This window comes from Plecotus auritus (genome assembly GCF_963455305.1).
Source record: "Plecotus auritus genome assembly, chromosome: 5".
NCBI lineage: Eukaryota > Metazoa > Chordata > Mammalia > Chiroptera > Vespertilionidae > Plecotus > Plecotus auritus.
Window position 1 is genome coordinate 38,803,588 of NC_137776.1, and position 23,907 is coordinate 38,827,494.

Consider the following 23,907-nt stretch of genomic DNA (forward strand, 5'->3'; position numbering starts at 1 on the left):
AACCAGTTGATGTATCTCTCTCCCCCACACACCTCTTCCTCTCTCTAAAATATATCCTTGGTATCCTTGGGTGAGGATTATCTATACCAGTGGTCGGCAAACTCATTAGTCAACAGAGCGGCAAACCACGGCTCGCAAGCCGCATGTGGCTCCCGAGCCGCAGTTTGCCGACCACTGATCTATACTAATAAAATGGTAATATGCTAATTAGACTGGGTGACTGGATGACTGGATATCTTCTGGATGTCTGACTTCCTTCCGGACAGTTAGGGGGCAACCAGGCCAGCACGGGAGCAGTTGGGGGGCAGCCAGGCCGGCAGGCAGGCGAGCAGTTAGGAGCCAGAGGTCCCGGATTGTGAGAGGGATGTCCCTGATTGGAGAGAATGCAGGCCAGGCTGAGGGACACGCCCCCCCCACCCACCCAGTGCACCGGGCCTCTAGTTAAAAATAAAAAACACGCTACCACTGATGGGGAAGCTATGGGCTGGAGAAGCTCCCAGTGAGCTGGCGCCTGGCTTCTTTCCTCTGAGTCCCGTGTGAGGTCCCTGCAGTAGTCTCTTGTGTGGCATCCAGCTTGCCCTTTGCCCTTTCACCTCTGTTTCCACTCTTTTGTTAGGGATCCTGCTGGTCTGGGAGCACTCTGTCCAGCATGTCCCCATCCCCACTGTCACAGCTGCAACATGACACTTGTAATTCTGATGAACAGAAATTCTTCATTTTAATGTAATCCAGTTGTTAGCCGCCTCCTTTGTGGTCAGTGCTTTCTATGGCCTGATGAGAGACCTTCATTTGCCCTCCGTGTAAGTGTGCACTCAGCCTGGAACCCACGTTTAGGAATGGTAAAGATAGGAGGCCACATTCAGAGGTGCCATGGATCCAGAGCATCTGACTACAGCGAGTATCTCTCCCTGAGGCCCCCCAGCCAGGCCTCCCCTCCAGGTGTCCGTGGGTGGATCCGATCATGCCTTGCTCTGTCGTGCCTGGCCTGCTGTCTCGATTTCTGCAGCTCAGAGCAGTCCTGCACGCACCCCGTCTTCTTCTAGGGTGTCTTGCCTTTCCCGGCCCTCAGGGTCCTCCAAGCTTCTCCACTCTCAGCAAGGAGGATCAGTTTGAAAGCGCTCACCTGCCATTACTGGAAGCAGACCCCCTCTGTTTTCATAATTATACTTTCATTATAGAAAAAAATAACTGAAAATATAAAATGAAAATCAGTCACAATTTTCCCACCCAGCAATAAGAAGTTGGCCTTTTGGGAGAAACCAAGATGGCGGCATAGGTAAACACCTAAACTGCTGCCTCGCACAACAATTTCAAAACTACAACTAAAAGACAGAACGGACACCATCCAGAACCGCAGGAAAGCTGACTGAGTGAAAATTCTACAACTAGAAGGAAGGAGAAAAGCTCACAGAGAATTGGAGGTACGGCAAAGGGTCTTTGTGCGCACAGAGAGGAAGGGCGGCAGAGTGCCTGGCTGGCTTTCTCTGGCGGAAGGGGGAAGAGAGCCCCCCGACCGCATTGAACCCCAGTTCTGACTGCAGTGAACCCCAGTTCCAGGCGAGCCCCCGGGGACCCACGCTCTTGTGGGGGGAGTCTGGACTCTTGGGCGGAGACTCGGGAGCCGGGGAAGGCGGAAGACTGAAAGTCCGCTCGCGCCAGTGCGCACAAAGGCTGCAGGGGCTGCCGCAGGCTTTCCCTAGCGGAAGGGAGTGAGAGGCTCCTGACGGCACAAAACCCCAGTTCTGACTGAAGTGAGCCCCAGTTCTGACTGCAGTGAACCCCAGTTCCAGGCGAGCCCCCGGGGACCCACGCTCTTGTGGGGGGAGTCTGGACTCTCGGGCGGAGACTCGGGAGCCGGGGAAGGCGGAAGACTGAAAGTCCGCTCGCGCCAGTGCGCACAAAGGCTGCGGGGGCTGCCACAGGCTTTCCCTAGCGGAAGGGAGTGAGAGGCTCCTGACGGCACCGAACACCAGTTCTGACTGAAGTGAGCCCCAGTTCTGACTGCAGTGAACCCCAGTTCCAGGCGAGCCCCTGGAGACCCACGCTCTTGTGGGGGGAGTCTGGACTCTCGGGCGGAGACTCGGGAGCCGGGGAAGGCGGAAGACTGAAAGTCCGCTCGCGCCAGTGCGCACAAAGGCTGCGGGGGCTGCCACAGGCTTTCCCTAGCGGAAGGGAGTGAGAGGCTCCTGACGGCACCGAACACCAGTTCTGACTGAAGTGAGCCCCAGTTCTGACTGCAGTGAACCCCAGTTCCAGGCGAGCCCCTGGAGACCCACGCTCTTGTGGGGGGAGTCTGGACTCTCGGGCGGAGAATCGGGAGCCGGGAAGGCAGAGGACTGAAGGCACACACGTGCTAGCAAGGGCAAGGCTGATGGGAAGCCAAGACTGAGACTCCACCCCATCCAAGCTGAGCACAGAGGCTATTGCAATTTGGCAAGTCTAATCTAGCAAATAGGATCCAGCAGTACATCAGAAAGATCATACACCATGACCAAGTAGGGTTTATCCCAGGAATGCAAGGATGGTTCAATATCCGCAAATCAATAAATGTGATACATCACATAAACAAATTGAGAGATAAAAATCACATAGTCATATCAATTGATGCAGAAAAAGCATTTGACAAAATCCAACACCCTTTCTTTTTTTTTTTTTTTTTTTTTTTTTTTTTTTTTTTTAAATATATTTTATTGGTTTTTTACAGAGAGGAAGGAAGAGGGATAGATAGTCAGAAACATCGATGAGAGAGAAACATCGATCAGCTGCCTCTTGCACACCTCCCACTGGGGATGTGCCCGCAACCAAGTTACATGCCCTTGACCGGAATCGAACCCGGGACCCTTCAGTCCGCAGGCTGACGCTCTATCCACTGAGCCAAACCGGTTTTGGCCCAACACCCTTTCTTGATAAAAACTCTCAACAAGGTGGGAATAGAAGGATCATACCTCAACATCATAAAAGCTATATATGATAAACCCACAGCTAACATCATACTCAATGGGCAAAAACTAAAACCATTTCCCCTAAGAACAGGAACAAGACAGGGATGCCCACTCTCACCACTCCTGTTTGACATAGTACTGGAAGTATTAGCCACTGCAATTAGACAAGAAGAAGAAATAAAAGGCATCCAAATTGGAAAAGAAGAAGTAAAGCTGTCCTTATTTGCAGATGACATGATATTGTACATAAAAAACCCGAAAGACTCCATCAAAAAACTAACAGACTTAATAAATGAATTCGGCAATGTAGCAGGATACAAAATTAACACCAAGAAATCTATGGCATTTCTATACACCAACAATGAACTTACAGAAAGAGAGACTAAAAAAGCAATCCCATTTTCCATCGCACCAAAAAAATTAAGATACTTAGGAATAAACCTAACCAAGGAGGTAAAAGACCTATATGCGGAAAACTACAGGACACTGAAAAAAGAGATAGAGGAAGATGTAAACAGATGGAAGAACATACCATGTTCATGGATTGGGAGAATCAACATCATTAAAATGTCCATACTACCCAAAGCAATCTATAGATTCAATGCACTCCCCATTAAAATACCAACGGCGTATTTCACAGACCTAGAAAGAACTCTCCAAAAATTCATCTGGAATAAAAAAAGACCCCGAATAGCCACAGCAATCCTGAGAAAGAAGAATAAAGTAGGAGGGATCTCAATACCAGATTTCAAGCTGTATTACAAAGCCACTGTCATCAAAACAGCCTGGTACTGGCACAAGAACAGACATATAGATCAATGGAACAGAATAGAGAATCCAGATATCGACCCAAACCAATATGCGCACTTAATATTTGACAAAGGAGGCATGAGCATACAATGGAGTCAAGACAGTCTCTTTAATAAATGGTGTTGGGAAAATTGGACAGATACATGCAAAAAAATGAAACTAGATCACCAACTTACACCATACACAAAAATAAACTCAAAATGGGTACAGGACTTAAATATAAGACGGGAAACCATAAAAATACTAGAGGAATCCACAGGCAGCAAAATCTCAGACATTTGCCAAAAGAACTTTTTCAGTGATACTGCCCCTAGGGCAATGGAAGCCAAACAGAAAATAAACAAATGGGACTACATCAAAATAAAAAGCTTTTGCACAGCAAAAGAAACCATCAACAAAACAACAAGAAACCCCACTGTATGGGAGAACATATTTGCAAATGGTATCACTGATAAAGGTTTAATTTCCAACATCTACAGGCAGCTTATACAACTTAATAAAAGGAAGATAAATGATCCAATAAAAAAATGGGCAACGGACCTAAATAGAAGCTTTTCGAAAGAAGACAGAAGGAAGGCCAAGAGACACATGAAAACATGCTCAAAGTCACTAATTATCCGAGAGATGCAAATCAAAACAACAATGCGATACCATCTCACACCTGTCAGAATGGCTATCATCAACAAATCAACAAACGACAAGTGTTGGCGAGGATGCGGAGAAAAAGGAACCCTCGTGCACTGCTGGTGGGAATGCAGACTGGTGCAGCCACTGTGGAGAACAGTATGGAGTTTCCTCAAAAAACTGAAAATGGAACTCCCATTTGACCCAGTAATCCCACTCCTAGGAATATATCCTAAGAAACCAGAAACACCAATCAGAAAGGATATATGCACCCCTATGTTCATAGCAGCACAATTTACAATAGCTAAGATTTGGAAACAGCCTAGGTGCCCATCAGCAGATGACTGGATCAGAAAACTATGGTACATCTACACAATGGAATACTATGCTGCCGTAAAAAAGAAGGAATTACTACCATTTGTAGGCACTTGGATGGAATTAGAGAACATTATGCTAAGTGAAATAAGCCAGTCAATGAAAGAAAAATACCACATGATCCCACTCATTTGGGGATAATGAAAAACATTATAAACTGATGAACAAAAAGATAGTTACAGAGGCAGTAAAGCATCAAACAGACTGTCAAATTACAGTGGTAAGGTTAGGGAGAGGTGGGGGAAATAAGAGATCAACTGAAGGACTTATATGCATGTATATAAGAGTAACCAACGGATGCAAAACATTGGGGGGTGAGGGCATGTATGGGAGTGGGGTGGGGGTGGGGGGCAATGGTAAGATATGTACACATATAATACCTTAATAAAAATTTGAAAAAATAAAAATAAAAAAAATAAAATAAAATAAAAAAAAAAAAAAGAAGTTGGCCTTTTGCAAAAGGCCCTTCCAGCTTCACATGTAGATCGAGGCATTTTGCTGCCACAGTGGACTCACTTTTACAAGCTGTTTTGTGGCCTGCACTGGTTTTGCTTAGCAATGCATCATGAACGTGCTCTTGTGTCCTCTCTGCTTCCACCACCTCGTCAAGTGGAGATGAGAGATGAATGCACAGTGGGGAGCCGGCCTGTTGACTTGACTGATTAGCTATACTGCACATTCCAGCTACATCTAGCATTTCAGAATTAGAAATAGCACCATTGTGTGCCTCTCTACACCTCAACCACATCCTTGAGATAAATCCCAAAAGGCGTGGTTTGGACGCCGTGTGCCATTTCCAGTGTGAGTGTTGCTGCTCCGTGGCTGTCGGAGCACTTGCACCCGTGGACCATCCCGCTGAGCACATCTGAGGCTTCACCATCTGCACGGCCCTGGGGAGCACTGGGGGTTCACCCTCATCTTTTCCCGTTTGGTGAGTGGAGCAGCCCTGAGACGTCAGCGAGGCTGGCTGGGTCCTTGTCTCCTGGCACTCCCGTTAGGAGGCATTCATGTCTATCACTCTGGTCTCCATGATGTTAGCTTCTCATGCACTTTTGTGACAGTTATAAAGAGGCCAGCCAACCCTCACGTCAGAAAAGCTTTCCCCAGCTAGTAACTCCTTTTTATTTTGCCTGCAGTTTGGTTTTACCTTGTAGAATTGAAAGCCATCTGGACAGGGATTGTGTTTGTCTTATTCCTAGAACAGTCTGTGGCACATTCTTGCTGAGGGAGTGAACTTAAGACTCTGTAGTCAGATCTGCCATCTTTTCCTTTAGGGTTTCTGTCCTTGGTGTGGGCTCAAAAAGTCCCTCCCATGCCAAGATTATATTGGCACCTTGTGCCATGGTGTGGGGACCTCTTGTTTCCTGGTACATTTATGGTTTCATTTTTCTCATTCAATTAATCTTCCTAAAATATTTCATTGGCTGTTATTAGATTGGGACTCATTTTCTGCCCATATAATCAGTTTTCCCCTTACTCATTGGACCCTTCATATTCTGATTTCAAAGGCTGCCTTGACCATATAAACAGCCCTTGTTTTCACACTTGGGCTCTTTCTGGGCATTTTGTGTGTTTCTCATCAGTCCACACTCTTCTAATTTGTGGTGTTATATGTTACAGTTACTGTCTTCATCCCTCATTTGTCCTCCTTTTTAAAAAAATTTTTTGCTATTCTTACATATTTAATTCTTCCAGTAAATTTTTTAATAATTTAGACAGATTCATTCAAAAAACACCATTGAGATTTCTCTTGAAATTGTTTTGCCGTCATATGCCACATAATGATGGGGATATATGTTTCGGAAATGTGTCATGCTGTGATTTTGTCATGTGAATATCAGAGCACACCTGCACAAACTTAAGTGGTACAGCCCACTACACATGTCGGCTGTGTGATACGGCTATTGCTCTTGGGCTATAGCCTACACAGCATGTTACTGTATTGAATACTGTAGGCAACTGTAACACCATGTTATTTGTGTATCTAAACATAGAAAAGATACTATAAAAATATGGTATAAAAAATAAAAGTGGAAAAAAATATAAAAAATGGTATACCTGAATAGAGCACTTACCATGAATGGAGATTATAGGACTGCAAGTTGCTCTGGGGGAGTCAGTGGGTAGTGAGTGAACGTGAGGGTCTGGGACATCACTGCACACAACAGTAGACTTTATAAACCCTGTACACTGAGGCTACCCTCAATTTATAAAACACGATTTTAAATCAAGCACAAGAGAAAATGATGACATCAAGAGACACGGTAAACACAAGATATAAGAGAGTGCCGCCGATGTAACACAGCTGTTTTATAATAAACTGCTTTTTAATCATAGAGTACACTGTAAAACAATGATGAAAATTATGGTATATTAAATACATAAACCAGTGACATAGTAGTTTATTAAGTATTACATACTATACATAACTATATTACTATACTTTTATATGACTGGTGGCAGGTTTGTTTACACCAGTATCACCACAAACTCATGAGTAATGTGTTGTGCTAGGACAGTGGTCGGCAAACTGCGGCTCACGAGCCACATGCAGCTCGTGAGCCGCAGTTTGCCACTCTGTTGACTAATGAGTTTGCCAACCACTGTGCTAGGACATTATAACCGCTAGGTGATAAGAATTTTTCAGTTCTATTATAATCTCATAGGACCACTGTCATATATACGGTCTGTTGTTGATGGAAGTGATATATGGCAATTAACTTTAAAATTACATATTAATTTGGGGGAATACTAACATCTTGACAACCTTCTGCTACTGGTCATTGCTCATGTTAATTTTAGATTTTTTTATGTCCAATGTAAGGCTCCGTGGTTGGCATCCTGAGGCCCTGCACAGGGAAGCTGTCTGTTCTATGGGGTGATCTGTAACTTGGCTGAACCTAGGGAAGGATGATAACTCTTGGCTTGAGAAAGAGAACCTTTATCATGTTAAGTTTCTTTCTGATTCTAAGAAATATCAGAAATAACATGATGGACTTTAGCAAAGTTCTTTTGAGCATTTAGAGAAATGATCACTATTTTCCCTTTGATGTTGTGACAAAGTTATTGCTATTATCACCTCCTAATGCCAAACCATCCTTGCATTCCTAGAACAACCTTACTTGGCCACAGGATAATTTGTCTGCTTTTAGGCTTGACTAGGAATATTTTATTTTTAAGTTATTTCATTTAGTCATTTATAACTGAGATTACTCTGTATAGGTTTTTTTAATCTAACTTTGTTAGGTTTTGGTACCAAGTTTATAAAATGAATTGTCCAACTCCCTATTTAATAATGATAATGCTCAACACTTTCTCCTGTGCTTGATTTTCAGCTAATAGTACTGGACCCACCGGTGAGTAGTTGGGTGCCCTGTGGCCCACAGCTTACCCACCTGGGTGGCAGGTGCCATGGTGTGGGGACCCCTTATGCCTCCCATAGCCCCTTGTAGAGTCAGCGTAGACTTGGACAGCACAGAATTTTCACATCGCCTGTGTTATGCTTCAAGCTTGTGTCAGCCAGCCCTGCTCCTGGCCCAGACTTCTACCCCTTCTCCCACCCACAGGTAGAAGAAAGCAAGAGTGAGTGGTCTGTTCCACACTGTTTTACTATTTATGCAGCTCAAAAAACAATCGTGGTGGCAGCCAGGTAAGAGCCTTTCACATCTGTATCCCAGTGGGCCCTGAGATCCCAGGAGTAGGGGCTTTCCTGCCATGAGTGATGACAGTCATTCCCACGGTTAGGAGTGATGTGTGCCCCTTGAGCACTGCTTATCCAGTGGTGGGGAGCCAGAGAACATCCCCACAGACTGGCCATGGCACTGCCAAGCTGCTTCCCGCACCTCAGGTTCATAGCCCTTGACAAGAATAGGCCTGCGAAGACTATCGGTCTCCAGGGGCACAAGCTCTTTGGCACACTAAAGTTAAAGCACAGTGCCAGCGGGTTAGTGGGAGGACAGGGCGGCCAGGCTGGGGCCCCTCCTCACCTGCATCCTAGCCCCTAGCTGTGCAGCGAGGCTGATGGGCCACTTTCCCCTATTCCACATCAGATCAACAAAGGAGGGGCAGCCGGACCTCTGTCAACACCAAGCTGTGCTGTCCCTCCCATGGAGGAGCCAAGTGACTCCTGACAGTTTATCCTTCTCTCGGGCAGGCATCCACTAGCTCCCACCAGGAAATGATCCAGGAAGCAACCAATCTTGTATCTGAGACTTTAAAAAGCTTATTTTAGGAACAAACTACACTGTAGAGAACTCCAGTCCACACAAAGGTGCTGCCCTCCCTCCTCCTGCCCCTGGCAGCCCACAGAGGGATGCAGGCTAGGCCACCAGCAGCATTCCCGACCATCCTTTGAACCCTTGACACAGGCATCCCGACCTCCTGTCCCCTCTGAGAGATTGTGCAGGCCCTGAGGGCCGGCTCTGAGCCTCAGCCCTCCCTCCCGCTCCTCCCTCTCCCCACAGCACTCGGCTGGAAAAGGAGAAGTGGATGCATGACCTGAACAATGCCATTGAAGCGGCAAAGAGCAGTGGCAACACGACCCTGGCTCTGCCGGGCAGCGCAGTGTGCATTCCTCCCCGCAGTGAGTTCTGAGAACCCCTCACGGAGGAAGCTTTCCTATAAATTGTTTCCTCGTTCATGTTCTGCCCACTAAGCCCACGTGCTCAAGTTCCAGGTAGAAGGGTGGGCTTTGCTCTTGGCCTGGGCACAAAGGGATAGCTCCCTTGCTCTCAGGGCTCCATTCGCCAGGGTGGTCCTATCCCCTCTGAGCAGATGCCGATTTCTCCCCCAGGACCCTCCGATGAAGCCTCTCTGGAGCAGGAGTCAGAAGATGATGCACATGGTACCCACAGCTCCTCGGAGGGGCAGGGCCAGCACCGGGCCAACACCACGGTGCACGTGTGCTGGTACCGGAACACCAGTGTCTCCAGAGCCGACCACAGCGCAGCCGTTGAGGTATGAGGTATAACTGGCACAAGCACCCTCTCAGCTTGTGCTTGCTGGGGGTAAGGGACCCTGGGGATCCCAGGCGGCAGGACTGGGCCAGGCCATGGTGAGCTGCCTCCTGCTCTCTCTTTGGGCAAGAAATTGGCTTGGAAAAGTCCCCTCAGGCACAGCAGCCCAGGGTTTTTGCCAGAGCTGTGGAGTGACAGTCACCCTCAGAGTCATCCTCAGGACTTGACCAACCCAGTGAGGAAAAAACTCAGAGCCCCGTGTGCTGGGAAGAACAGGGAAACTGGTGTCTCCAGAGTGCTCTCAAAAGGGCCTGTCACTAGGAGTCGCTGCTTCCACCTCCATCAGGAGCACCCCCACACACACACCTCTCAAGGGGCACCTGTGAACAGAAGTGTCCCCTGAGCTTGAGCAGCTCAGCCATCTGTGCTATCCTGTGGGTGCCTGCTTGGGTGGTAAAGGCCACAGATGTGCTCAGAACCTGTGTCCCTCATGGTGAGGTTACAGGAAAGAAGTGTGGTACCAGCAGGAGGGTGGGAGGTGCAAAAGGAGGGGGCACTGCAGAGAGGGGTCTGCCCTAGGCCAGGGCTCCCAACTTATCTCAGCACAAGAGCGGCTCAGTCCTAAAGCTGCCCAGTGGACACCTGCTTGGGCTAGGGTTACATCCCTGCCCTCACCCAGCATGTGAAAGAACCTTCTAGACTTGGCTGCACATGGTCTATTACAGCATCCTCCCTTGGTGCCAGGGCATTTGTGAGGATTGTAGGTGTGTGTGTGTGGGGGGGAACTGGCTGTATTCTTGGGGAGCACACCTGCTCCCAGGAGATCCCAAGAGGATGGAGCCAGGAGGGTGATTGCTCTGATGGGCTGTGGTCTTGGGACCTTAACTAAAGCACTTTTGCTTTTTCCTTTTAGAACCAGCTTTCAGGGTATCTGCTAAGAAAGTTCAAAAACAGTAATGGCTGGCAGAAGCTCTGGGTGGTCTTCACCAATTTCTGCTTGTTCTTCTACAAAACACATCAGGTAAGGGTGCTTACCAGGGCCCAGGGTAGCCTGCCCATGGTGCTAGAGGAGGGCCCACCATGCCCTTGTCTCTCACTTCAGAATCTCCTTACCCTCCCCCAGGGCCTCTCGGCCTGTGGGTCTGTGTGAGCCTACTGCCACAGGAGGGGAGGTGGGTGGAGAGGAGAGGTGGCTGGGGAATGCCCATGGAACCATGCTGCCTTCTAGGATGACTATCCCCTGGCCAGCCTCCCGCTGCTGGGCTACAGTGTGAGTGTCCCCAGGGAGGCTGATGGCATCCACAAGGAGCATGTCTTCAAGCTGCAGTTCAAATCTCACGTTTACTTCTTCCGGGCCGAGAGCAAGTACACGTTTGGGAGGTAACTGCGGTGGACTGCCTGGTTCTCCTGCTCCCACTGGGGGCTGGAGGCAAGTTCCTGGTGCTGGGAAGAAAGGGCTGCACACGGCTTCCTGGGTTTTCACTGGCCCTTGTCTTGTCCCATTAACTCCACATCTTGGGAAGGTATTTGAGCACAAGCCCACTGTCAGATGGCCAAAAAGTGCCCTGCTTCCCAAGCGGGCATCCTGGGCTTTCTGATGGGACAACCCCTTCTGCAGGTGGATGGAGGTGATTGAGAGAGCCAGCAGCTCGCCCGGGAAGGCTGGGGGCCCTGAGGCATGAAGCCCATTCTGCCTAGTTGAGGACAGAGCCCAGGAAGCAAAGCACCGTCAGCGCAGGCCCCACGACTGCTCATCCTGAGTCTTCCCAACAATGGACCAGCTGTATGGGTGGGCCTCACCGTGACATCTGGGAAGGACACTGTCCCCTTGAAGACCCAGTGCAGTCCCTTGGCCCTGAGGGGCCCTGGCAAGAACACCAAAGTGGAAATGCAGGCCCAACTCCAGGGTGGCAACCAAGCTGGTGCTCACCTGCCCTCTCCTCTTCTAGAACAGGGCCCTGCTGAGAAATGGCTTTGAGCAGGAACTAGGGTGGCCCCAAATCACCCACTGCTGTACACAGGCCTGGCTGCCCTGTCCTTCAGTCTGGGTCAACCAGGGGTGAGGCACAGGCCTCAGGTCACAGCTGCACAAAAGTCCAGCATAAGCCACTCTGGTGCCCACCCCACATACCTCTGGAGAAGGGGAAACCAAAGTTCCGTACGGCCCTGGTAGGGCGAGGGCCTCTAATTTATTAGTACCCAGTATTTCTTAACAAGTGGAAGTAGACGTACCCCTGCTTGTGTGTGTGGCTGAAAATAAAAGGCATCTTTCTGCACCTGCCTGCTCAGTCTCGGGTCACTCCAAGGGGGAGACAGGGCTGTCGAGACCCTGCCTGGCCTGGATCCCCACCCACCACCAGTCGGTCTTCATTTAAGGTCTTTATTGAAAGTGGCAGAAGCCTCTCAATGTCCTATGAAAACTAACACCTTAACCTCAGAGTGTAAGGGGAAACAAGGAAGTTCGGTTTTCTTAAACAGAAGAAACATCCTGGCTGACACTCGTACTTTGAGAAGACACAGTACCCGATCCAACACCACAAGGCAAATCTACAACCACTGTGGGCCAACGTGGGCCCTGGGTGGGGGTGGGGGGCCTGGGTGAGTGGGGGAGAAGGCTGAAGGCTGATCTGCCCAACAGCTTCCCCACCTCAGTTCCAGTGGCTACCATCCTGTGAGCCCAAGGAGGGGATGGCTATGCCAAGGGGAGCTGAGGAGGCTGCACCTGCCGCCTCCAGGGCTGCACAGTTCTCCATGAGTCTTTGCTGCCAGGTAACCTCAGCCAGGCCGGGAGGAAATGGAAGCGGACAGCCCTCAGCACAGGGTGGGGGGGGCCTTGTCCCACAAGAGGTTCCAAGTCAGCAGTCTGTACAGAGCTCAAAACAAGACCCTTCTCTCCCCTCTGCACAAACAGCAGCTTTAGCGGGTGGACGGCAGGTGGTTTCTGTTGTGTGAAAACCTAGAGGAGAGAGGCCCTGTCACTACCCCAGGCTCCAGTGCAGGCCCAGAGGAAGCCACCAGGTGGCGTGGGCTGAGGTCAGCAACACAGAGCAGGCTGGGAGGGGATGGGGGCACCTCCCATTGTAGCCCACTATTGGCAGGAAAGGCCACCCTCCTCTCTCCAGCCCTGAAGCTACAAAACAGAAAGGAGGAGAGGCAGAGAGCCTCTTCCAGAGTGACCCCTATAGCCCATCCTGGGGTCCCACCCCAGCTCCCCCTCACCTCTGCACCCGCTCCACCAGGTGAGCCATCAGCTTGTCAGAGATGCCAGGGCAGGACTCCTCGGCCAGGCTGAAGGCGTTCTCCAGCTCCTCCAGAGCCCCCACACCCCCGCCGCTCTGCCTGTGCTTCTCTTTGAGCTGTGGACAGACCACCATGCGCCTGGTCAGAGGCTCATGCTGAAGGCTTCTCAGGCCCTCTCCTGTGACTTGCATTTGGGGGCCCCACTCATGGTTCTTCCACCATAAAGCCAGGATGGCTGGGTCCAACCAGGGGTTGCCCCCTCAGAGTCTCAGATCTTGGTTCTCAACAGGGGTGTCTCTGCCAGCCTCCCATGCTGTGGTAGGCCCAGCTAACCACAGGACTACCTTCCAATTTTAAGTGACAGCTCAGGGCTCAGGTCCAACAGACTTGAGAAAACAGCCCAGGAACTAACTCCCAGAGTGCACTGCACAGCCAGACCGCCTGCTCTGACCCCCCTCAGCCTCCACGCTGCCCCAAGCTGTGGGAACCACTGACCTGGCAGGAGCAGTTAGGGACAGGTCAGCATGGCCCTCCCTGCCACACCCTGACACCTGACATAAATAAGGAAGAGCCTGCATGTCTCCCAGTTCATCCCACCAGGCAGCCCAGACCTCAGGCCCAGCTTACAGGATCAGGACCCCTAAGGGATGCTCCTGCCAGCCTGGGTGGGGCTCTGCCTCTCCACTGGGCTCACTGTGGAGGCTGCAGCAGCCTACAGATCCCCCCCCCCACCGCTCCGCCCATAAACAAACATACACACGTGCTCCAAGCAGCTTGGGATATGGTAGTCCTGCCCTCCTCTCCAACACCTGTCAACTCCCCAGGCCCTGCCCCACGTGGGGCCCAGCCTCTAATCCAAGTATTTAAGCTGAGCTCATAATTTCCCACAGGGTCCATGACAACCAGCTCCATCCAACCTCCTTCCCTCGAATTCCAGGCTTCGGGGGCTAAAGCGTGCCTGCCCTGCCCAGACGCCCCCACCTTCCTCAGGAAGACTCTCCTGTATCCTGTCCCCCTCCCTGGATTCCAGGTGCTGCCTTCACTCTGGGGTAGAAAGTGGTCACTCTGGGGGCTCTTGGCTGCATCGTACTCCCATCAGCAGGTGACACAGATACAGGGTCAATTGCCATGAACCAAGAACTAGACCTCAGGATGCTTCTGGTCATCCCGTGTGTTTGCAGTTCAAAGCCATTCTGGGGCCCCAGGCAGGACAAGGGCAGGCGAGGGAACTTGAGAGGACCATGTTAGGGCAGTCAGTCTCAGCTGTTCCTAGTCCTGCTGCTACAAAGCCTGGCCAACAGTTAAACCACTGTGAACTCCAAGGGACCTGGAACCCTATATATTGGGCACTGCAGCCCCAAGCCCCACACAACCCCCAGCCTAGCCCTCACCTCTCCAAAGACAGGCCGGACCAGCGTGGACAGGCACTGGGACCGCGGCTGCCTCTTGACAGGCTCCACAGACTGCAAAAGCAAGGCCACAGCAAGGTGAATAGGGCGGAGAGGCAAGTGGGTGCCCAGGGCAGGTGTGCTCCACCCTGGCCCCATTTCTAGCCTCTTTGAGAGTCGCAGAATGTGAGAAGCACAAGGTACCCTCCCAGCACATGCAGTTCCGGGGCCTGGGGGCCCGCACCTTCTGGGGGCCATGCAGGGCCGTCCCCTTGTGCAGCTTGCTGTGTGGGCTCGGCCGGATGGTTGGAGGGAACGTCCAGATGGGGCCCTGTTCTCCATCCTCAGCATCTCCATCGCTGCAGAGGAGAATGAAGAGTCAGGAGGGCCCTGAGGGCCAGGATTTGGGGATCCCAAGCACCCCCACCCCACTACTTTCTGAGACATCCTCACGGCCCTAAATGCTGGGTAGGGCACTTGCTCAGGCTGCAGGAGCCAGGTGACCACAAAGGTCCTCAGAAACCAGCACCCAAGTTCCTGCCCTGAAGCAGGGACCCCTTGCATGTCACAGCCCAGAGCAGAAGCCCTGCACGACAAGCAGACCTACATGTCCGAGTCCTCAGAGCTGGACTCCTCGCCGTGCCCCTCGGACTTCCAGCGCTTGTAGCGGTCAATGAGCTCGGTCAGGAAGGAGGTCTTCCTGGTATATCGTGTGATGAACTTGTGCTTCAGGAGCTCTTTGGCAGTGGGCCGCTGCAGGGGAAGGGGCAGGTATCACTGGGTGAGGGATGGCTGGGCTCGTCCTTCAAACTCCTGGAGCTTAGACTCCAGACAGCCAGGCTGGGAATGGGCCTGGCCATCAAGCTCTCTGACAGGACCCAGTGAGGGGTTCCGGGGGAGGGCAACCAGGAAGCTGGGGCTGGGCTCCACTATCTGCCCCGGGGCCAAAACCCTCCAAGAGCTTCCCTAGACCCTGAACTAGGAGGGGCCTAGGGCCCTGTCACCTCCCATTTCCCACCACAGACCTTCCCAGAGGACTGGAACTGTCCTAGCCCACCCCACGTAGCCAGGGGCCTGAAGGCTTACGAAGCGGGGATCCTTGTTAAGGCAGGCCTCCACAAACTCCTTGAAAGGCTTGCTGTGGTGGCCCTCCAGCGTGGGCGGGCTGTTCTTGGGGATCAGGAACAGGACACGCATGGGGTGGAGGTCAGAGTTCGGAGGCTCACCCTTGGCCAGCTCGATGGCTGTGATCCCCAGCGACCAAATGTCGGCCTGGACAGAGCCACAAAGAACAGTTGCCACCAGAGGCACCCTGAGCCCTGCTGCAGCCACCCTCATGCCTGCCGTGCCCACCTTGAAGTCATAGGCTGACTGCTTGATGACTTCGGGTGCCATCCAGAAGGGGGTGCCCACAAATGTGTTCCTCTTGATCTGGGTGTCCGTGAGCTGCCCCGCCACCCCGAAGTCTGCCAGCTTCACATCACCTTGCTCTGAGAGCAGCACGTTGGCAGCTGCTCAACACAGGACGGCAGGGCGTCACCCTTTGAGCCACACGGACCCCCCACCCTATGTGCAGCTGCAAAAGTCGTGCCTGCTGGCAGCCACTTGGCCTCCTGGGACACCAGCAGAGCTGTCCCTGGGACCTCATCTTGTCTCTCCTCCATCCAGCAGGCTAGAGATGGGGCCAGATCTGTCCACCCTCAGACCCAAGGTCACAGGCAGTGCCAGCAAGCCAGGGGCCCACCCTGTGCAGCCCCCAGCCCAAGCTCCAGGACCCTGCCATAGTTTGCCTTTTATGACAGATTCCAAAAACACAGCAATTGCCCTTTTCTCCCAAACCGCCCAACAGGCAGAGCTTTCCCCTCACTCCACCACCCAACATGCAGATTCCCTCACTCCACCAGTGTCTCTAGTCAGCCTCTCAGCCACATCCCTCCTAGGGACACTTAGCAGGGACAGCCCACACCTGACACAAAGAATGTACACTTTTGGCTTAAATAGGGTCCCTTCTTACACTAGGCACACAGTAGGTGTTTTTGCCATACAGAAATATGGTGCTAAGTTCTACCAGTTATTGGCTGTGTTTCCTGGCAACTGAGCTGATGGCCGTGCTCAGGTTCCAGTGGGCACTGGGCTACAAGAGTCCCCACATCCCATATGCCTAGCACCACCATCCATGTGCCCATATCAACCTGCCACCTCATGCCCTGGTCTTTCTAGGGTCACGGAGCTCAGGGGCCCAGGCAGGAGCCATGCCCTGAGGGACCTTTGATGTCTCTGTGGATCTTGCGCTCTGAATGCAGGTAGTCCAGGCCCTTCAGAATCTCCCGCAGGATCGTGGCGATGTAGGTCTCCTCCAGGGGGCCCGGTTTCAACTGTGCACAGACCGGACAGCAGGACCTCAGACTCCCTCCACCAAGGCCAATCTGCCCTTCCTTCCACACCACCCCAGACAGTCACCAAGGCCCCGGCTCAACCGCCTCACCACCAGGGGAGGGTGACCCTGTGCATAGTAGGGCTCCCTACTCCATTAACCACTTTGGAAATAAAATAAAGTTTCAGGTGTGGGTCAAGAGGCTGTTTTTAGAGAACATACAATACCTTCACCTTCACTGTAAAGGTAACAGATGAAAATGGGGTCCCAGCCACACTCTAAGCCTGTATGACTGGGGACACTAACCCTCCTGCCCCCTCCCCAGGCCAGAAGATGCCCAGGACCCTCAGCACCAACCAGTGGGGTCTAAAAATAGCACTTCATTTGGGCTTAGTCGGCTCCTGACTGACACTTAATACACCAAGATAGCATAAGAAAGGAGTCTAGGGACACAGGTGGGACAACCCCATAGCACCCTTTGGTCTGGTCCTGCCCCTGGCAAGCTGCCCACTGTTTCGGCCTACACCTCACCAGGTCCAGCGCGGAGCCGCCGCCCAGGTACTCCATGATAATCCACAGCTTTGTGCTCTGGGACCAGAGAAATGCCTGTCAGTACATGGTAGTCAGCAGGGGGTTCCCCAGGCCCCATGACACACTCCTAGGCAGGGCTCCAGCCTGTGGGGAACCCTCCAAGAAAGGGATCCAGCAGCCTTACCCGGCTCCCTCCCATCACACTCCTATGACAGCAGCTTTGCAGATGGAACATGTGCTCAGACAAGTAGCCAAGTCTACACTGAAACAGCCCATCAAAAACTAGGCTGGGAAGACGGCTGCCCAGCTAGCACTTGACCTTGATGTATCCACACACTGTGTGCTCTGGGCAGGCCCCCGCGCTAGCACTGGGCTCTGCTACAGGGCCTCATAAATGACATCCCATAGGGGCTACCCCAGCCAGGGAGTCATACAACCCATTCAGACTCTGCAGACTCCACTTAAGCCCTGCCTCTCCCAGGGCTCCCCCTCAGGATGAGATAGGAGCCTCCGAATGCCTGCCTGGCCCTCTGGGTTGTTGTTTGGGGGCCTGCTCAACTGTGAAGCTGTGTCCATCCTCACTGTCAGGCCATGCCTCTCCTCTCCATTGTTCCAATATAGGGGCAGGTGCAGAGACTGTTGGGTTTAGCCCTGGCCCCAGGGAACCCTGGGCATCCACCTGAGCATGAGCCCCGCCCCCAGACACCTTCAGGTAGGAGCCGAAGTATCGGGTGATGTAGGGGCTGTCACACTGGCTGAGCACGGTGATCTCCTGCTGGATGTCCTCGATCTCGTCCTCGGCCTCCTCCAGGTCAATGATCTTGATGGCCACCACCTCCTTGGTGCGGTTGTCGATGCCCTTGAACACCTCCCCGAAGGAGCCCTTGCCAATGCGGTCCAGCTTGGTAAAGAGCTCCTCGGGGTCCACACGCGAGTGCTGCAGGAACACAGGGCGGGCAGCCCCGTCAGCGCAGGGCAGCCCTGCAGGGACATGGGGAGCCCATGTGCCAGCAGCAGACAGGAGCTCACCCAAGGTCTTTTTGAGTTTCCTCTTTCATCCCTTCTGTTTCAGGAAACCAAAATGCACCCTCCACAGGGAGATCCTCAGAGAGCACAGAGGCCTGGCTCCAGCCAAGGGGTGGAGGTGTGGAGCAGGTGGAGGGGCCACAAAGGTCACACCCGCTGCCCACCCCCACGGTGGGGAGGACCAAGTGAGGTACAGTGATGGGTTAAAAGTAGGTGGAGCATAAAGATTTTAGGCAGTGAGACCATCCTGGAGGATACAATACCACATGAAAACCATGGCATAGTTAATGCATCCTTGTTGACTCATCAATTTTAACAAACGTTAACATACAAATGCAAGATATTAATAATATACTAACACCCGGGGAGTAACCAGACCTCTTGCTCATTTTCCTGTAAACCTAAAACTACTCTAAAAAATTCTCTTAAACAAAACACCAGTGTGCATGAACTCACCTGGCAGCCACACCCCCTTAGAAAGGGCTTCCCTTCACCACCCCCACGCAGTCCTCAGGAAGCTGCACCCTCACACCAGCACAGAGCTTGACCCTGGACACTCAAGTATCACAGCAAACTGCCCCACATGGCCCTCGGATTTAAACACAAACAAGGCCTGAAAGGTACAGAGCTGCTAGTGCAGATGGTGCCCAGGACAGGGTTGGCAGAGGGGCTCAGAGGGCTCAGTGTGGGGGCTGCGTGGAGGACAGCAACACCAGAGAGCTGGCCAGGACCACCCTGGGCATCCCCCAGCTCCTGCCCATGTGGCTTCCTGGGCTCCTGAGAATATTACAATCCACTCACCACCACAGACCATGTTCTCAGAAAGCCAGGGTCAGCCGAAACCGGTTTGGCTCAGTGGATAGAGCGTCGGCCTGCGGACTGAAAGGTCCCGGGTTCGATTCCGGTCAAGGGCATGTACCTTGGTTGCGGGCACATCCCCAGTGGGAGGTGTGCAGGAGGCAGCTGGTCGATGTTTCTCTCTCATCGATGTTTCTAGCTCTCTATCCCTCTCCCTTCCTCTCTGTGAAATATCAATAAAATATATTTAAAAAAAAAAAAAAGAAAGCCAGGGTCAGCCCTGCAGACCCAGTGACGAGGGAGCCAGGTGCCCAGGACCCACATGTCCTTTTGCGGCCTTGTCTGGACAGAGGCAGAAAGGTTTCCAAGCCCCATAGACCTCAAATCCCCCAGGGCACACCTCCCTCTGAAGAGGCCACCCCACCCCACCAAAGCACCTACACCAGGGCCAATGTAAAGTGACAAAAATCAGACTGCTGCACTAGGTGCTGACACCAGCCCAGGGAGGGAGTGCTCCTCTCAGAGCCCATGCTCACCCTGGGCTCACCCCCAGGCAGAGCTTCAGCCTGGCCCAACCTGCTCCAGACTGAGACCACATGTCAATCAGAAACTACCAGTTACTTGCCTTCCTGGGGTTCCTAACCAGTAGGAAGGAAGGGGACATAATACGAAGGCCCACACCTTGGATGATTCTGGGTACCAGGCAAGCCAGAAGAGAGCTGCAGGTGATGGGTAAGCAGGCACTGCAGAGGCTGGGGCCAGAAGCAGGGTCTCAATTCAGAACCCTCCCCAGTAAGGCAGGCCAGACAAAGCCATGGGATGCAGCCACAGGCAGGTGCCTCAAGCAGGCCTATGGGTGTCCACTGGCACCTTGACTCAGCCAGTTAAGGAAAGAGGCCCTTCTCACTCCCTCACAGGAAATGGCGGTCCAGTGCATGTGGAGGAAGAGACAGCCGCAGATGTGTGCAGCCAACTGCTGCCAGAAATCCCCAAAGTCAAGGTCAAGGGCAGGACAGTGAAAGCAGAGGGCAGCACAGGTCCCTCACGCCAGGCTGCCCCAGCCTCTTTCTCCTGCTTCACATGTTCTAACAGGTGTGTGGCTTCAAATCACAGCTGCTCAGCCATCTTCAGGGTGGGAGATGGGGTCATGGATCACAAGATTAGAACCAACCCCAGCTGGAGAGAACAGCCTCTCATCAATGCATTGCCCACACCGCTGACCACTTGACAATCACCATGACACACCTTCCCGCTGGAGAAAAAGCTGGCTCCGACCTGGGTGGGGAACCTCGATGCACCCTGCTCAGCCTTGGCCACGTGTGGAATGTAGTCCAGAAAGGGCCCTCTCTGCCCACTCCTCCCCCACTGACCCAAACAGTGCCTTCCTACAGTGCTTAATGGTGTCCTGAAGGCTTGCCCCCAGCCCCAGCTCATGTTGGGGCAGCCCTGTAAGACACCCAGCTGCCCAGTGATTGCAGTCCAGTTGGTGCCCTGACCTTGCGACCTCTGTCACTGCAAGGACAGTCCTCTCCTTCTAAGGTGGCCTAAGACCCAGAGGTGGGACTGAGGCCTGGCAGCACCCTCGTCACCACTGCCCTTCTAGCTCTCAGCCCCCCCCCCCCAAACCACTCTCAGGCCTCTGCTGATAACACACCCTCCGCTCCACTGAGAACAGTGTCACTCTGCACACCCAGCCAGAGCTGAATCTGGTCCACGCAGCCACCCAAAGGAAACCCCAGGCAGCCTCGAGCAGAATTCAGAGCACTCCTAAGCCAGGGTTCCAGCTCAATAAGGAAGGGGGACCCCAACCCTCAACTCTCACACTCTTTGGGTCCCCACCTCTACAGGTCAGTCAACTGAGCTGATAGGGTGTGACAGGAATAGTCCAGACTATGGTACTGACCCTACAAGCAATCACAGGGACAACCATTCCCACTCCATGGTGAAGGAAAGGCAAGCAGCTCCCCCATCTGGGGCCCAGGCTGTCCTTCTAGGCAATGTACATGGTCTGGACAATCACTCAGGTCACTCAACTGGCGGTCAAGACCCTTGTTCTCCGAGTCAGCCCTGGTGCTGTCAGATCTGGGTACACGATGTGGCAGTGTGCCTGCCATTAGTGTCACCCCACAAAATAAGAGGAGCCAAGCTGTCCCCAGTAACCACCCGCAGCCATTCAGGCCCTGCAGGCAGGTGGGCATTAGCTAGGTGAAGAGAAATGGCAGGGTAGGAGCACAGGCTGTGGGGGACCTCCCCACAGGGCCAGTGACAACCACCTCAAGAGAAAACACTGTCTTGTCAGGCTTCCTGCCACTGACAAAGGCTGAGTCTCTCTGCCCCTGAAAGGACAAAGGGGGCTTCCTTCCTTTGGGGTCCCTTCCTCAGCTCCTCTGCACCCGCCCTCCCTCCCGGATCTGACTGGACACCAGGCTGAGCACCAAGTACCATCAGCTCATGGGTACAGTTGCAGCTCACAGCTCCACTTTCTCAATTTGGAACCCACAGGAGCTATTCCTATAGCTCTTAAAAATAAGCTGGAGGCAGACTTTTCTCCCAGCATTAGTCATGTAATTTACCGAATACACAATGTCAGATATGAATGAAAAATCTGTTAGCATCAGTCAGCAAGCCCTGGTTCCCATCTGTAACCACTGCTGGACCCAGATACCCTGCCCAACAGCTGCATGTGGCCTTCCAGGTTTCTCAAAGGAGCCTGTGTCTGGAGCTGAACCCTGGCTCCTGCTCCTCCTGGCCGCACATGGACACACGCCTCCTGCTCCTCCTGCATGCTGTTCCCATTGATTCCCACACGGTGCAAGCAGAACCACTCTCTTTCTCAGAGGTCCTCCCAACACTACAGCGGTTGGCCTGCATTAGCCCAAGCCAGCACGTCAAGAGGAACACCTGCCACCAGGTGGTTCACTCCACTTCAAATCAGCATCACATCACACTTGTGTTGAAATAACAAAAAGGGAGGAGGTACAGACCACGAGTCCCCATGTGCACGCCCCTTCCTGGCACCAGCAGCAGGTCCTCATTCGAGGCAAACTCAGGGCACACTACAGAGGGTCCCTCAAAGTCAGCTGGTGCCACAAAATACAAGAACCAATCAACCAAAGAAGAAAGACAGCAGATAGAAGGCATCGCCCAGGTAAGCACTCCTAGCCTGGGCAAATCAGGTTCTGCAGACCAGCCTTCTCCACCTCCCCTCAATGAAAATGCTCACACAGGTGTCCTCCGCTTTCTCTACATGCCAACTGGTACACAATAGCTGCTTAATCACATTCACAGCCTCTCTCATTGCCCATCAGGGAGGAATCCCCCAGAGCCCCTCCTCCAGCCCAACATGGACAGAATGACCCCAGCCCAGGCCCAGCCTCCAGTGTGGACTCTGACCTTCGCTGTCCCTGCAGATCCAGGTTCCCGCCCTGCCCCGCCCTGTTCCTGAGACAGGTCTCTGCACACCTGCCACTGACCTCAAGTGGTTCCCTGTGAGAGGCCTGTGGGCTTCTGCCTCCACCCCGAGTCAGCACTGTTCCCACCCAGAGCAGCACCTGAGGACTGCTCCCCACTCTGCCCACACACGTGCATCACAAGGTTCCCCTTGAAGGCTGCTCTTTTCATCCCACACGCGCTGGAGGGGAGGGCTCCTCTGAAACCCCAGATGTATGAGAGATACTTAATGGTGCAATAAGATGTCCCTTCGGGACCTCGGACGCTGCAGTCAGTGCTCTTGTCCCAGGGGACCCAGCGAACGCGCGCTCACAACCCAGAAACCAACCCTCACCTGGTTGGCAAATCCCCTGAGGTGAGCCATGTCTGCGCGGCCCTCAGACCATCCGCGGCAGCCCCAGGAGGCCCCTGGATTCCGCCTGAGGTTCTGGAACCCGGCTCGCTCGCTTCAGTCAACTGGAGAGAGAGCAGGCCAGCTCAGTATCCCACTCAGGACACACGGGCTCCCCCAGGCCAGGCGGCCGCCTCCCCCTCCGACCATCTGGGAACAAGCTGGAGAGGGGGTGGAGGGAAGAGAGACTCTGGGGAAAAAACCCACTGCAGCTCGGGCATTGTCAACCCTGGGCATCCCTGAGGCCCTTCCCACCTCAGCTCCCGATCCCAGCGTAGCCTTCAGGCCCGCTTCTCCGCACCGGACCCCGCCCCCGGTGCCCTCCTCCCCAGTCCCACTCCCCGCACCGTTCGGCCCCCTCCCCAACTGCCCCAGGCGCGGGCTCGCCCGGCAGCGCGCCCACCTCCGGGGGGCTCCATCCCGGCCTCCCCCGGCCCGTTCCGCAGTGCCCGCGCAGGCTCCCACCCGCTGCCTTCGCTCGCCCCGGACGCCGGGCCCTCGAGCCCGCAAAGCAGCGGCAGTGGCGGCGACGGCCGAAGAAAGGCCGGCGGCGGCGGCGACAGCGAGGGCGGAGCGCGGCATTGTAGCCCAGCGCGGGGCTCTCTGGGACACCGAGTCCCGCCGCTCGCTCCGGGCCCGGGCGTCCGCCGGAGTTGGACTACAAGTCCCGGCAGGCCATGGGGCGGGACGGTGTCGCGGCCCGCAGGCGCGCCGCGGGGCTCGCTGGGACTCCGAGTCCGGCTTCCTAAGAGGCTCTGAACTACGTCTCCCGGCAGGCCGCGGGGCAGGGGTGGTGCCAGGTTCTGGAGGCGGAGCCGGATCCTGGAGGTGGGGCCAGGCCGGGGGCTGGTGGGGTAGGGCACGCCCTCGCTCCTCCTTCTCTTCTTCCCCTCCTCTTCTTTTTTTTTTTTTTTTTAATATATTTTATTGATTTTTTTACAGAGAGGAAGAGAGAGGGATAGAGAGTTAGAAACATCGATGAGAGAGAGACATCCATCATCTG

At 53.3% G+C, this 23,907-nt stretch overlaps 2 protein-coding genes across 9 annotated transcripts in view; one reads left to right on the forward strand and one right to left on the reverse strand.

The window, feature by feature from the left end:
- FARP2 (FERM, ARH/RhoGEF and pleckstrin domain protein 2) overlaps positions 1–11,981 on the forward strand; it is a 111,149-nt gene extending 99,168 nt beyond the window's left edge. For 4 of the 7 annotated variants that reach the window (XM_080669810.1, XM_080669811.1, XM_080669813.1 and 1 more), the window contains 6 exons: positions 8,318–8,400; positions 9,215–9,333; positions 9,544–9,707; positions 10,620–10,727; positions 10,935–11,086; positions 11,325–11,981. In XM_080669810.1, coding sequence (XP_080525936.1) covers positions 8,318–8,400; positions 9,215–9,333; positions 9,544–9,707; positions 10,620–10,727; positions 10,935–11,086; positions 11,325–11,388 — 690 coding nt within the window. In that variant the 3' untranslated portion in view covers positions 11,389–11,981. Of the gene's footprint in view, positions 1–8,086; positions 8,108–8,317; positions 8,401–9,214; positions 9,334–9,543; positions 9,708–10,619; positions 10,728–10,934; positions 11,087–11,324 lie in introns of all 7 variants that reach the window. The other 3 variants (XM_080669809.1, XM_080669812.1, XM_080669815.1) reach the window with 1 other exon arrangement.
- STK25 (serine/threonine kinase 25) lies at positions 11,977–23,509 on the reverse strand. 2 transcript variants are annotated; one of them, XM_080669817.1, is made up of 12 exons: positions 23,370–23,509; positions 22,848–22,969; positions 17,946–18,176; positions 17,240–17,296; positions 16,601–16,709; positions 15,688–15,845; positions 15,421–15,606; positions 14,942–15,087; positions 14,579–14,693; positions 14,338–14,409; positions 12,926–13,062; positions 11,977–12,662 (listed from the first exon to the last, which is right to left on the reverse strand). In XM_080669817.1, exons 2-12 carry the CDS (start codon positions 22,875–22,877, stop codon positions 12,623–12,625), a joined length of 1,281 nt encoding a protein of 426 aa, XP_080525943.1. In that variant the 5' UTR covers positions 22,878–22,969; positions 23,370–23,509; the 3' UTR covers positions 11,977–12,622. The 2 variants fall into 2 exon arrangements, with proteins under 2 accessions (XP_080525943.1, XP_080525942.1); XM_080669816.1 differs by having other exon boundaries at positions 23,308–23,509.
- Positions 23,510–23,907: the final 398 nt, after the last annotated feature.